Raw genomic sequence first — 12,290 nt, 5'->3', positions numbered from 1 at the left:
ACAGTTTCACACTGGGAGCAACTGAAACGAGTTTTAAGGTATGTAAAAGAAACCGTTAGTTTTGGTCTACGTATCAGGAAGTCAGTCTCAAAAGAATTTGATGCATTCTCTGATTCTGACTGGGCTGGCTATCTGGAAGACCGAAAATCCACTAGTGGTTTCACAGTGTTTGAGTTTGCAAGAAACAAATAACTGTTGTTAGATCTTCTACGGAGGCAGAATATAAAGCTCTAGCAGATGTCTATTCTGAAGTGACTTGGATAGTTTCACTGCTGCGTGAAATCAAGGTGTCAGGTATCTCTGTTCCAAAATTGTGGTGTGATAATCTTTGTGCTACTTATATGTGTGCAAATCCTTTCATGCACGTACCAAGCACATAAAAATTGACTATCACTTCGTTCGAGATAAAAATTCTTCTAGAGACATTCAAGTCAATTTCATCCCAACAAAAGATCAACTTACAAACATATATATTTACTAAAGCATTACCTAGTTTTAGATTTTCTTTTCTTAGAGACAAACTACATGTTACTAGTATATCATGTGCTTGAGAAAGAGTATTAGGACTCTATGTATTTGAGTTACATTATACCTCCCTATCCTAGTCTCTCCATGATTTTCTCTAGTATATATATTCCCTCAGTTTGTAGTTGTATTCACTCTCATCCTAGTAAATTAAATTAAAGATAACATAACATGACTAGGGCAAGTATATATAAGTTTGTTCAAATGCGACTAGACCCTTTAATGCGGCCGCACCGACTGCACCTGAGCTGAGCTATATATATATATATATAAAAGAAAAATGGTAAATCTTATTACTTATTAACCGTAGTTAGGTTGAGCTGAGGGGCATTAAACTCCAAAACAGGTGAAGCGAGCTTAGAGATGGATATTTATATGATATGATGATGCACGAGGGAGGGCTGGACAATAAGACAAAACCTCTTGTGGCGATAAAAGTAGGACATCACTCACCCGTCCTAAGGCTTCAAACTTTAATTTTTGCGATTTCCGATCTTCTTCCCTTAGCTTCCATCCGCTTCACTAACAACTAAATCCCATACCATCTGATTTGATCTATCTGTGATGTGTTTTACGTTGTAGAGTGTGAAAGCTAGGCTGTAAATATTGATCGAGGAAGATAAGGTGTACGATACGATCGATAATGTTAAACACTCTGTGTGGGAGCATGGGAAGTTTGAGCAGTGAGGTGGGGAACCTAAAGATTGAGGAACCCAGCAGCAGCGTAAAGCGTGAAAATTCATCATTGCTGTCATCTTGTTCTACTCTGCTGCATCAATCGGACAAGGTTCCTGTTCCTCTCCCTGCAGCAGCATCCGATTATGAAGACCACAGTAGCGTTGTTAATGGCGTCTGCAGCTTCCCCGCCGTCAAATTCGAGGTGTCGGCGGGGGGCGATGACATATCCCCCGATGATCAGTCATACTGGGAGTCATTTTTCGCGGATCAGCTTGAGGGGGATTTTATGATCTCTTCCCCTGTTAGGAGCAATATGGGCGCCTCTCCTCAGGTTTCCAGCTTTATGAACGATGTTCAGATGATGATCACGTCTCCGGTCAGGAACTGCGGCTATCACCATCAGAATAATGGAATCATCATGTCTTCCCCTCCCCGGATGATGATGGCCATGTCTCCTCTAGGCCCCGGCCCCGGCCCCGCCCAGAACAACAAAGGCAAAGGGTTGAGCCCACTCCACCGGGTATTCAACTCTCCCAACGCCCAACACTTGATGCAAATGCAAACCCACGACTTCTCCCACCTGCCCGCTCTCGACAACTTGCTAGCAGATTTTGACGGTGACCAAGACGACAATGATTTCTCCTCCTCTTACTACTCCTCCACCACCTTAAAGCACCTCCCTGCAGCAGCAAGCTGCAGCAGCGTTCTATCGGAGTCGTTGTTGGACTGCGGCGGCGGCGGCCTGCAGCTGCCCAGCCGGCCCCTGCATTCTTCGGCCTCGGTATCATCGCTCCAAGCTCCAGCACTGCAAGGTAGCTGCTCACAAGAAGACGATGACATAATTTACCAGACGACTACTACTGCAGCTACTGGTGGATGTGGATCCCTCCATATTGCACCTTTGTCGCACCAACTACGAGAGGAGCGCAACCAAGAACAACAACAGCAGCATAATATTATTAGACGTAACCTCCAGTCCATCATTGCCGCCCCTCCTGCACCCTTAGTTCTTCCTCTCTCTGCTCCTCCCGCCGAGGAGGAAGAAGAGGAGGAGCAAGACAGTGGATTGCAACTGTTGCACCTTCTGTTAGTGTGCGCAGAAGCAGTATCCAAAGAGAATTACATGTTAGCTCGGAGATACCTCCACCACCTGAACCGAGTGGTGACGCCCCTCGGAGACTCCATGCAACGCGTTGCGTCTTGCTTCACCGAGGCCTTGAGTGCAAGACTAGCCGCCACTCTCGCCTCTGCCTCGGCTAAATCCAATAATAGGCCCTTCAACCCTCCCTACCCTCCAAACTCCCTTGAGATCCTCAAGATCTATCAAATCCTTTACCAGGCTTGCCCTTACGTCAAGTTCGCCCATTTTACTGCTAATCAGGCAATCTTCGAGGCATTCGAGGCTGAAGAACGGGTGCACGTAATCGACCTTGATATACTCCAGGGCTACCAGTGGCCGGCTTTCATGCAGGCCTTGGCGGCCAGGCCTGGCGGCGCCCCGTTTCTCCGGATCACCGGAGTGGGGCCCTCCCCGGAAGCAGTCCGAGAGACGGGTCGATGTTTGACAGAGCTAGCCCACTCCCTCCACGTCCCCTTCGAATTCCACCCGGTGGGAGAGGAGCTGCAAGACTTAAAGCCCCACATGTTTAACCGGAGAGTGGGAGAGGCGTTGGCGGTGAACGCGGTGAACCGCCTCCACCGGGTTCCGCCAAACTGCGTGGGGAACTTGTTAGGCATGATCAGAGACCAGGCACCCAACATCGTGACCATCGTGGAACAAGAAGCGAACCACAACGGGCCATACTTCTTGGGGCGGTTCCTGGAGGCGCTGCATTACTACTCGGCAATCTTCGACTCGCTGGACGCGACTTTCCCGGCGGATTCTTCCCAGAGAGCGAAGGTGGAGCAGTACATATTCGCGCAGGAGATATGGAACATAGTGGCTTGCGAGGGAGCGGAGAGAGTGTATCGGCACGAGCGGCTGGAGAGGTGGAGGAGAGTGATGGAAGGGAAGGGGTTCAAAGGGGTGCCTCTTAGCGCCAACGCTGTCACGCAGTCAAACATATTGTTGGGTTTGTATTCCTGCGATGGGTATAGGTTGACGGAGGATAAAGGTTGCTTGCTTTTGGGGTGGCAGGACAGACCCATTCTTGCTGCGTCTGCATGGAGATGTTGATATATATATATATATATATATATGCCAAGCCACCACCTCCTCCTCAGCTCCTCTATCACTGGCTTTATATTTTTCTTGAATTCCCGGGCACCCAGCCTGTGTTCTTTTCAGAAGCAATATTGTTTTGTTTTTAATTAATATATATGTCCATCTGATCTGCACCAAATTAAAAAAAGAAAAAAAAATAGTATAGCATACTAGCATAGCATAGCATTAAAATTTATCTATTAATTGAAATGGTTGAATTAGAAAATAATATAAAATGAAATCGTAGATAGATATTAATCCGCTTTGTACCTGCCTGCCTATAGGCTATATAAAGGCTATAGCTAAAAGAAAAACATTACTTTTTTTTTACTCTATGCTAAGATTTGATTGATTGCTTCATGTCTTCATTTATTTTAAATCATTCAATACTATGCTATGCTATACTCCAGGGGAGATTCCTAATAATACAGTCTTCAGTGGTCTTTTCACCTATCGTAAAAATTTGAAGCAGTGAATGAAACATATGGCAGCATTGCAATTACATTGGGAGATCGAGAAGAGATTAGGTAAAAATCCTTTCCCACGGCAACTAACTACACACGTTTATGTTGGTTGGTACAGAATGTGTAGGTCATATATATATATATATATAAGAATATCTCCATCCATGAGGTATAATACTGTTTACAGATTATTGTTTGTTTGAGGAATACTTGATTCACAATCCCCACACCAACAAATCTCATTCACAATATGGAGCACGAACACATGTTTTTCTTTGGAGCCTCCTCGATCTTCTTTTCTGTTCATGTCACAACATACACACAACCTTCAGTACTTGCATGTAATATATAAAGCTATCATCAAACTCAACAAACCACTCACTTCAACAATCCACAACATAGATTATTGAATCCACATTTTTCTTACCTTAATCTGATTCTAAAATTAAGTTGCATGTGTTTTGAAGAAGATAAATAATTAGCAATAGCATAGCAGAGTAGTACATGAATTTCAGAAGCTGTGCTGATCAAATATTAGAGCCAGATAAGATAGATTATTGCAGGGAAATAATAATCAATGTTTTTAAGTAAATCTTTTGTCAGGGAACATTCCCATCATCAGAACTCAGAAATGTGTGGTAATCACAATTTTGTCATGCACAAGGAAAAAGAAATGACTAAAAGAATAACCTCGTCCTAGTACTAGGCTTCAAATGGGAGCATGCAAAAGGCGAACACATATGATGGGAGAAAAGTTAATAAATGTTGAAAGGTATCACATAAAATATTCAAATATTACTGGGGCTGGAGGAAAAGCACATATAGTAAGGGTTAGGTAAGCTCTAGAGTGTAGACAGCCTTCAAACCAAGTTGGCTCTTTTTAAACCTGGACAGTGAGCCGAACCTTCATTTTTAATCTCTCTTATTTCCTCCTCCATGCCATAAGTCAGATATGAACTCGTGTTGGACATTGGATGATTAACTCTTAAGTTTCCCAGCTTTTTATGAGGCATAGATACCAAAAATAAAATATGTATTTTAGAACATTTTAATGTTTTGTTTGCTTAAAATCTGGATTGAACCCATTTAGAATGTTTCATTTGCAAAAAAGCATAGCAAGATTGTATGAAGGCCAGGAAGATGGTCTTCAGCATACCATATGCAGCTGTAGTTTCCATGCAGACAGGGTAGACAAATCAAGTAGAGGAATGAATCCTTGAAAAAATAATGGAGAAAAGGAAGACAACTAAAAGAGCTTCTAAATGTGATCCATAGTTCCATACACAAGATGCATCCTGAAAGGCTCATCTTCATAGTGTTGAACAGCAAGGAAAAAGAAGCCACCAAAGACCGTTTGGAAAGATCAATAGACATGCACCCTGAAAAAGTCACCTTCTAAGTGTTGTGCACCATGGAGCATTAACCTCAAGGATGATAAGATATTCCCAGAACTGTTGTGGAAAAGTTGAGGGATGCAAATCACCTCATCTTCTAATGCAAACTAGTAATTCAAGTTGGTGATTCATTTCTATGTATTTGGCATCTAATCACTGTTCCCGAAAAAGTGATTTAGCTATCATTTATTTCTGGCTAGGTCAAATGGGAAGGAGGCAGAACATGCATGCTTTAACATAGAATTGAATCAAATTTGCGAGATGAGAGATCTTTTTTTTTTCTTTTATGCTTAAGTTGTAAATATTTGTCAGTTACTGATAACACCTAAGAACCTACAATAAACCATCTGTTGGATCATATTTGGAGATTGAAACTATAGACTATGAGTGTTATTTTTTGACAAACAAGTCAGGGAAATTGGTTCCAATATCCCAAGATTCAAATATGAATCAAGCAAGGAAGTAGTTTAGAAAGTCAGCATGGAGCAATTGTACAAAGAAACAAACCCATACTTCCTGGCTTCCTGCAATGCACGCGATTTGTAAAGAATAATACATGTTTATCTATAAACAAAATATTAAAAGCACAAATATACTGCTAAGTTATAGCATTTAAAAATTAGTACCCATAAAACCAATAACTTTTTTATACGGTTAAAACTACCTGATTTTGCTTTAGCTACAGATGGCTGTACAACAGCATGCATGGTAATTACACCTTTAGGTAGCTCTCCAAAAGGCATCTTGCACTGACCAACAGTCTTGCTGTTTTCTAAAATTTTCCCAGCGCTGATCAATTTTACATCATTTGCTGCCTTGGGTGCAATTTTTTTATCTAAAGCAAAAGAACACATTAACTGGCATCAAAACAGAGATGAAAGATATTCAGCCTAGAAGGAGAAGATGAGAACCACACAAAAGGGAAACCATCTCTGCCCCCTGACACTTTACAAATTACAAGTTCAAGTAAGTGGAAAGACGTAAAATTAAACAAACACAACATAACATTCCAAATAAGGTCAGTAACTAGGCGCAAGTTATATAGGTCTCCAATTAATGATGAAAATTCAAAGAAGTGAAATTAACTAGAGTCTACAACCCTCTGGCCTTAATATCAGGGTAAACCGAGAAATCAGCATTGCCTGGTCCTCTAAGAGGGAAAAAGGGCAAAATTTATCTTTTGGTCAGGCCTAGTCCTCTTTGCACTGTAAGTATCACAGCTGATAACTAAGTTTTGTGGAAAAGCGGAAACTGAAAATTGAAATTCAATATAAAATTTTAGAAGAAAATATTTCTGCAACGCCATAGAAGGAGATAACAACAACAATAAACACCAAGAGCAGACAGTGCAAAGTGCGAAACAATTTCATTCAAACCCTACCACAATGCCCTACTGTGCAATCAAATCAAATTGTGAAGCAATGAAGCCCTAGAATTTCGGCAGATTAAGCTAGTATCCACCTTAATTAAAAAAATTTAAAAAAAAACAAAAAACAAAAAAAACTAGAGAAATAATGTGGCAAACACCTCATAATAGAGCTCTGAACATCAGAACTTCAGAAGTTAATGAAGCACGAACCTTTAGGCCATTCGGCAACGATTCTCTCCTTTAGCATAGCTACAGTAGAAGCGGGGGAATACCGAAACGGACCAATATCCGATCCATCGTACAACCGGAACTTGAGCTCTACCAAATCCTCCTCCGGCATTTGCAATCGGAAACCGTCTCCTCCTCAATCGCCCTTCCGCTCCCGACACCTAACGCAGGCAGGCAGGCAGGCACAACCGCACAACAGCTCAAACCAATCATTTAAAAGCATTTTTCAATTTTAAGAAAAATAGAATAATAAACAATAATTGGAAAGGCGAAAGCGCAATAATTAACTGAAAGCGAGAAAAATATATAAAATATATTCTTAGGAATCAAAAAGCTGAACACAGCAAAATACCAGTGGATTTAAAAAAAGGAGATGACTATGATGATACACCAGATTTGATACGTTTTTGCTAATCGTGGAAGTTTGATTAAACTAATGCGAAAAGAGATGAGGCGAATCAGTTTTCCAGCACTACTCGCAGTAAAGAAAACCCTAAGGACCCGATATTCACGCTCACTGCCCACCCAAACGACTACGGTGGGTTTAAACAGTATATTTTTAATGTAAATTTAGATTCGAATCTTAATATTATGTATACACAGTTTTGGATTAAAAATTAAATATAATTTTTTTTTTTTTTAAAAACAAGTTATCCATATTCATTTATTTCAATCATTATTGTATGGACCATGGTCCACACAAGTTGTGTGGACCATATTTTGTCTACTTTAAAATAATGTACATTCAGTACAAAAATAATGTACATTTAGTATATTAAAAATATACTTTTTGTTATGGTCCACATAACATTGTGTGGACCATAGTCCACACAATAATTTGCCCATTTATTTGGAGTGTTGATATCATAATGAATTTTGAATAAATAAGATTATCTTTATCATGCAATACTCCATTTTTAAAAGTAAATTTTACTTTCAAATCATCAAGTTTGTAATTCGTTTACTATTTTTATTTTAACTCGCTTTCAAAAGTTCATCCATATTTCACATCTAATTAAAAAATTATTACCATTCATCAATATTATTATTATTATTAAAAATTGATCATTTTCTTGAAATTGGGTATAGAGGTACAGAACGAAATAGGAAAATAATAGTATTATTGCTCAAGAAACTACGTCCAAAAAAGTACATACAAAGCCCGAGATACCGGTGCACAAAGACGGCCCAAATAATAAATAACACAAACTATAACTCTAATAATGAAATAAAAATAATAATGTTACCGCTACGAATCGGACCCTGGTATACTAGTAAAAGAGAGAAGGTTGAGACCACCAAGCTAGTAGGTTGATCATGTCTCAAAAGATGACGTTTTGACAGGCCAAACCTCCTCCTTTTATATTGTACTTCAACTATTGGATGACGTCCACTTGTACAAAATCCAGGCCTCATCCTTTCCCCTCAATCACGTGTGCGGTGTGCCACGTTCCTAGATTCACGTGCATGTACGCCACCCCTCAAGGCCTCAAGACAGGCACGCCCAAGGTGAGGGGCGCCAAACCCACTGCCAGGGGTGCCAAGGGACGCTCCCATTCCACGAGGGCCACTAGAGATCGGCACGCCACCCGACGCCCCTAGCAGCCAGCCAGTTACACAGCGGCGCCCCTCTCTCTCTGTATCCGTGCTTGTGCTTTTTCTTCCTGGCTTTTAATTAATCTAGTAAATCACTTGGGTTGACCTCATCGTAAGTGCATGCCTTCATGCCTCAATGTCAAACTACCATTGACCGCCCATGGGATACCCACATCACATAAGAGGGCGGCGGGTGGCCATGCTATAGGCGCCTGGCGACGCCATGGTCGAAGGAAGTCTGCGGATGGCAACGCTACGGCTAGAGGAGGTAAATGGGCGGCGATGCCATGGCTAGAGGAGGTAGGCAGGTAGCCACACCATAGTCGGAGGAAGTGACTAAACCACCCTTCACACCTTGCTAGCCCATCATGTCCTTGGTCCACCATTCTCTCCAACTACCCCCTTGGGCCCAAGTCTTACCCAATAAAATGCTCCCCCCCCCCCCCCCCCCACCTCGGTGTCCCATGTCCTCATCAAATGTCCCCCACATTCTTTAGTTGTCTTTGATGAGCAAAGAAAGTATAGAAACTCCCAACCTTCTACACGCATTGGCCTTCATCGACTCCTGGTCTAAAAGGTTTTTCTCTCTTTCAGATAACTCGGTGCTCAGTTTCTACAACCTTCCACACATACTGCTCGTTAGGATGACTCAGCTCTTGCACGCACCCTGCAAGAGAAAGACAGAGATATTTGCGACCTTCCCCTCGCGCGGGTTCATTGAGACGCCTCACGTCGAAGCTAGGGTAACTTAGCAATCTATTGAAAAGCGGAATATATCGTTCGTTGAAATGCAAGATTTAAATTCATCGATCGCTGCAAAGAGGGATAAAATATCGACCATTGAGAAGCAGGATAGATACATATCGACCGTTGAGAAGCGGATAGAAATACCGTTGACCGCTAAAAAGCGGGGCAATAATAAGTCGACCGTTGTGAAGTGGGATAGATAATAAATTGATCACTGAGAAGTGGGATAGAAATACCGTTGACCGCTGAGAAGCGGGATAATAATAAGTCGTCCGTTGAGAAACGGGATAGTGTATTGACCATGTTTTTTTTTTTTTTTGCATGCTAGGCTATGTACCTTGCCCTTGCAAGCCCATGTGAACATGTGCACGCTGGGTGAGGATCAAGTCCTGTTGCCCCGGGCGAAGAAGCGTACGGTCTGCCTATCTTTCGATCCCCGTACGAGATGTGGGAGCAAGCCCACTTTTTTTTTCTTTTTTTTTTTTCTTCCCTTCTCTTTTTTTTTTTCTTCTTCTCTTGGGCCGCATACCTTGCGTTGCAGGCCCAACACTGAAAATGAAAGGGGATGAAGAGTAGTTAGAAAATAATAAAAGGTTTTTTTTTATTACCTTCTCGGGTTGCTTGCAAATCTAATCACCATTTTCTCTAGGCCACTTGCCGTGCTTTCCGAGCCCTGGGGTACTGGTACAAAATGAAGCTAAAAATTAATTTATTACTTCTACGGGCTACCTACCTAGCTAGCGAGCCCATTTGGATGCTATTGTTTACTATCGTGTCTCCTGTATAGACTGCGAAGCTTCCAACTTGCATCGGGACCGCTTATATTGTATGCAGGTCCACTATCGTGCATATTTTCTATTTTTTGGTAACTTGCTTAGCCTGCAAGCCCAACCAAAAATATATATTAATATTTTTTTCCAATGTAGAAATTATTTTTCTTACCTCACCGGGCTACTTGTATGCCCACCAAGGTGCTGCTATTTGGTACAAGGCCGCTACTCGGCCTGTGGGCCTTTAATGGTTGGGATATGGTCGATACTCTCTGATAGGAATATACCTTATTGGCTAAGTATGTCACGGTCAGTTAAATATATGCTAGGTTCCGTACCATGCTGTCGTACCATTTCTAACCCGACCAAAGCTGATCAGCTGAGTCATCCCGGCTGACTCAACGCCGACCATTTGGAGCATTAGCGAGGCTATATCAGGAAGTTAGCGCCACGCGTCGCAAGCCCCTCAACTTGAACACCGCCCTGTGCATGAGGGCGACGTCCCCTGGCCTCCATGTCGGTGGCCCGGGCCGTGTCCCCTTATTCCCCCTATAAATACTCGCATTTATTGCTATGAAGGGGGATTTTTACCTACTAGACATAATAAACATTATTTTTAGTGTTATTTTAATAATCTTTTTATAGTTAATTTGTAATAATTAATTAATTTTATATTTATTTTTATTTATTATTGTTATTAGTAGCTTTGTTAATATTATGCAATTGTAGGTTGTTTTAATTATTAAATTTGTTTTATTATTTAAATTCTGTCAGTCCAATAATTCATTAATTCTAATTTAATAATAATAATATTAATTAGTTTTAGTAGTACATGATTAGTAGGAGTTTAATAAGTATAGATTAGTTATATATGATCTCTAATAAGTTTATTATTATTATTATTATTATTATTATTATTATTATTATTATTATTATTATTATTATTATTTGATATATTAAGTTAGGCCCAAGACGACTTACGCATGTAATAAAGCATTGCACGGTCTCGCGAACGATGAACAAGAGATGGAGGAATTTCCGGCGTCGGCTCCGAAGTGCTTGGATCATTCACAAAGTCGGTCTTCTGCAGCTACTTCTCGACGAGATTGGTGGAGCGATCGTAGAATAGACCGGAGGAGCAGTTAAGCTGGGTGTATAAAAGGGAGGCTTAATCTTCATCATGAGATCATCAATTCACCCTGGATCAATTCCGGAGGCGATAAAAGCAAAGATCAGTTAACTCCGGACGAAATCCGGAGGCGGCAGAGGAAATTTCCATTCAGCGGCGGCGAACCTGATTCAGCAAATTAGTCTTCAGCATTATTTCTGGTTCTTTTCTATTTTTCTTGAATTTGGCTTCTAGATTTCTTCAATTCACATTTGTTAATTATATAAACCAGGTTGAAATCCCTTTAACGTCAATTCTGTTTCTTATTAAATTTGGTAGAACTGTTTGACTTTGCATTATTGTCTTCTTTCCCTTCCATTGTTTATTTTCCCTTTCAGTACGACAAATTTGTGGATTTCAGTTTATATAATTATTTGTTGCTTAGTAAATTTATTTGGTTGGTTTCGAATGATTGTGGTATTGCAATTTTTGATTGGATTGAGTTGTCCATGATTAATCTCTTCACTGGTAATTATTAATGACATTGCTTAAGAAGATAATTGTTTTTAATCTCTCAACCATAATTTGCTAATTAATTTGTTCTAAGAATGTGGTGAATTTACCATGAACATTGTGTACTGATTGGTAATATTGAACCTAAATCGCAGTGTTAGTAATGGTAATTTATTCATGTTCCTAGTCTTTATTTCTTCTATTTTGTTTCATAGTTATTTAATTATCTTTTCAAGTTACTTTAATTTTAAGTTCATTAAATGACATTTTTATTAAATTGCATTGTACCAATTCCCTGTGGGATCGACCCTTGCTTTTGCACCTTATTACTACACTGACTCGTGCACTTGCAAGGACATTATTAAAAATTGTCCAACAATTTTTGGCACCGTTGCCGGGGACTTGTTTATTTTGCAATTTAATTTTCTGTTCTTTCTCTTTCCTTAATTGCTTTATTTTTTAATATCGCTTCATTATTGTTATCTTTTTCATTTTTATTCTTGCATTTTATTTAATTTATCTGTCCATTTAAAAACTGCTTTATATTTGTTTTTGCTTTCGTTATTCTCTTTATTCATTTTTTTTCCCATTTCTTAATACTGGTTGATTTTTTTTTTTTTCCAATCTCTTTATTGTTATTGTCATTTGTTTTTTTTTTCCTTCAATTTAATCTTACTCATTAATTTGATTCAATA

At 40.1% G+C, this 12,290-nt stretch overlaps 2 protein-coding genes across 3 annotated transcripts; one reads left to right on the top strand and one right to left on the bottom strand.

Annotated features, from left to right (window-relative positions):
- Window positions 1–909: 909 nt before the first annotated feature.
- On the top strand, window positions 910–3,459 carry LOC109178880 (protein SCARECROW-like). Its single transcript, XM_019328423.1, has one exon. It carries the CDS (start codon window positions 1,169–1,171, stop codon window positions 3,377–3,379), a length of 2,211 nt encoding a protein of 736 aa, XP_019183968.1. The 5' UTR covers window positions 910–1,168; the 3' UTR covers window positions 3,380–3,459.
- Window positions 3,460–3,868: 409 nt separating this feature from the next.
- LOC109178888 (membrane-anchored ubiquitin-fold protein 4) lies at window positions 3,869–7,426 on the bottom strand. 2 transcript variants are annotated; one of them, XM_019328436.1, is made up of 4 exons: window positions 7,214–7,426; window positions 6,844–7,022; window positions 5,929–6,099; window positions 3,869–4,169 (listed from the first exon to the last, which is right to left on the bottom strand). In XM_019328436.1, the coding sequence occupies exons 2-4, from the start codon at window positions 6,971–6,973 to the stop codon at window positions 4,114–4,116; spliced, it is 357 nt and encodes a 118-aa protein (XP_019183981.1). In that variant the 5' UTR covers window positions 6,974–7,022; window positions 7,214–7,426; the 3' UTR covers window positions 3,869–4,113. The 2 variants fall into 2 exon arrangements, with proteins under 2 accessions (XP_019183981.1, XP_019183989.1); XM_019328444.1 differs by having other exon boundaries at window positions 6,844–7,060; window positions 7,214–7,416.
- Window positions 7,427–12,290: the final 4,864 nt, after the last annotated feature.

Source organism: Ipomoea nil, unplaced genomic scaffold (assembly GCF_001879475.1).
Source record: "Ipomoea nil cultivar Tokyo-kokei standard unplaced genomic scaffold, Asagao_1.1 scaffold0179, whole genome shotgun sequence".
NCBI classification, from domain to species: Eukaryota; Viridiplantae; Streptophyta; class Magnoliopsida; order Solanales; family Convolvulaceae; genus Ipomoea; species Ipomoea nil.
The sequence above is the reverse complement of the archived record's forward strand: the minus strand, read 5'-3'. Positions and strand labels throughout refer to the sequence as shown.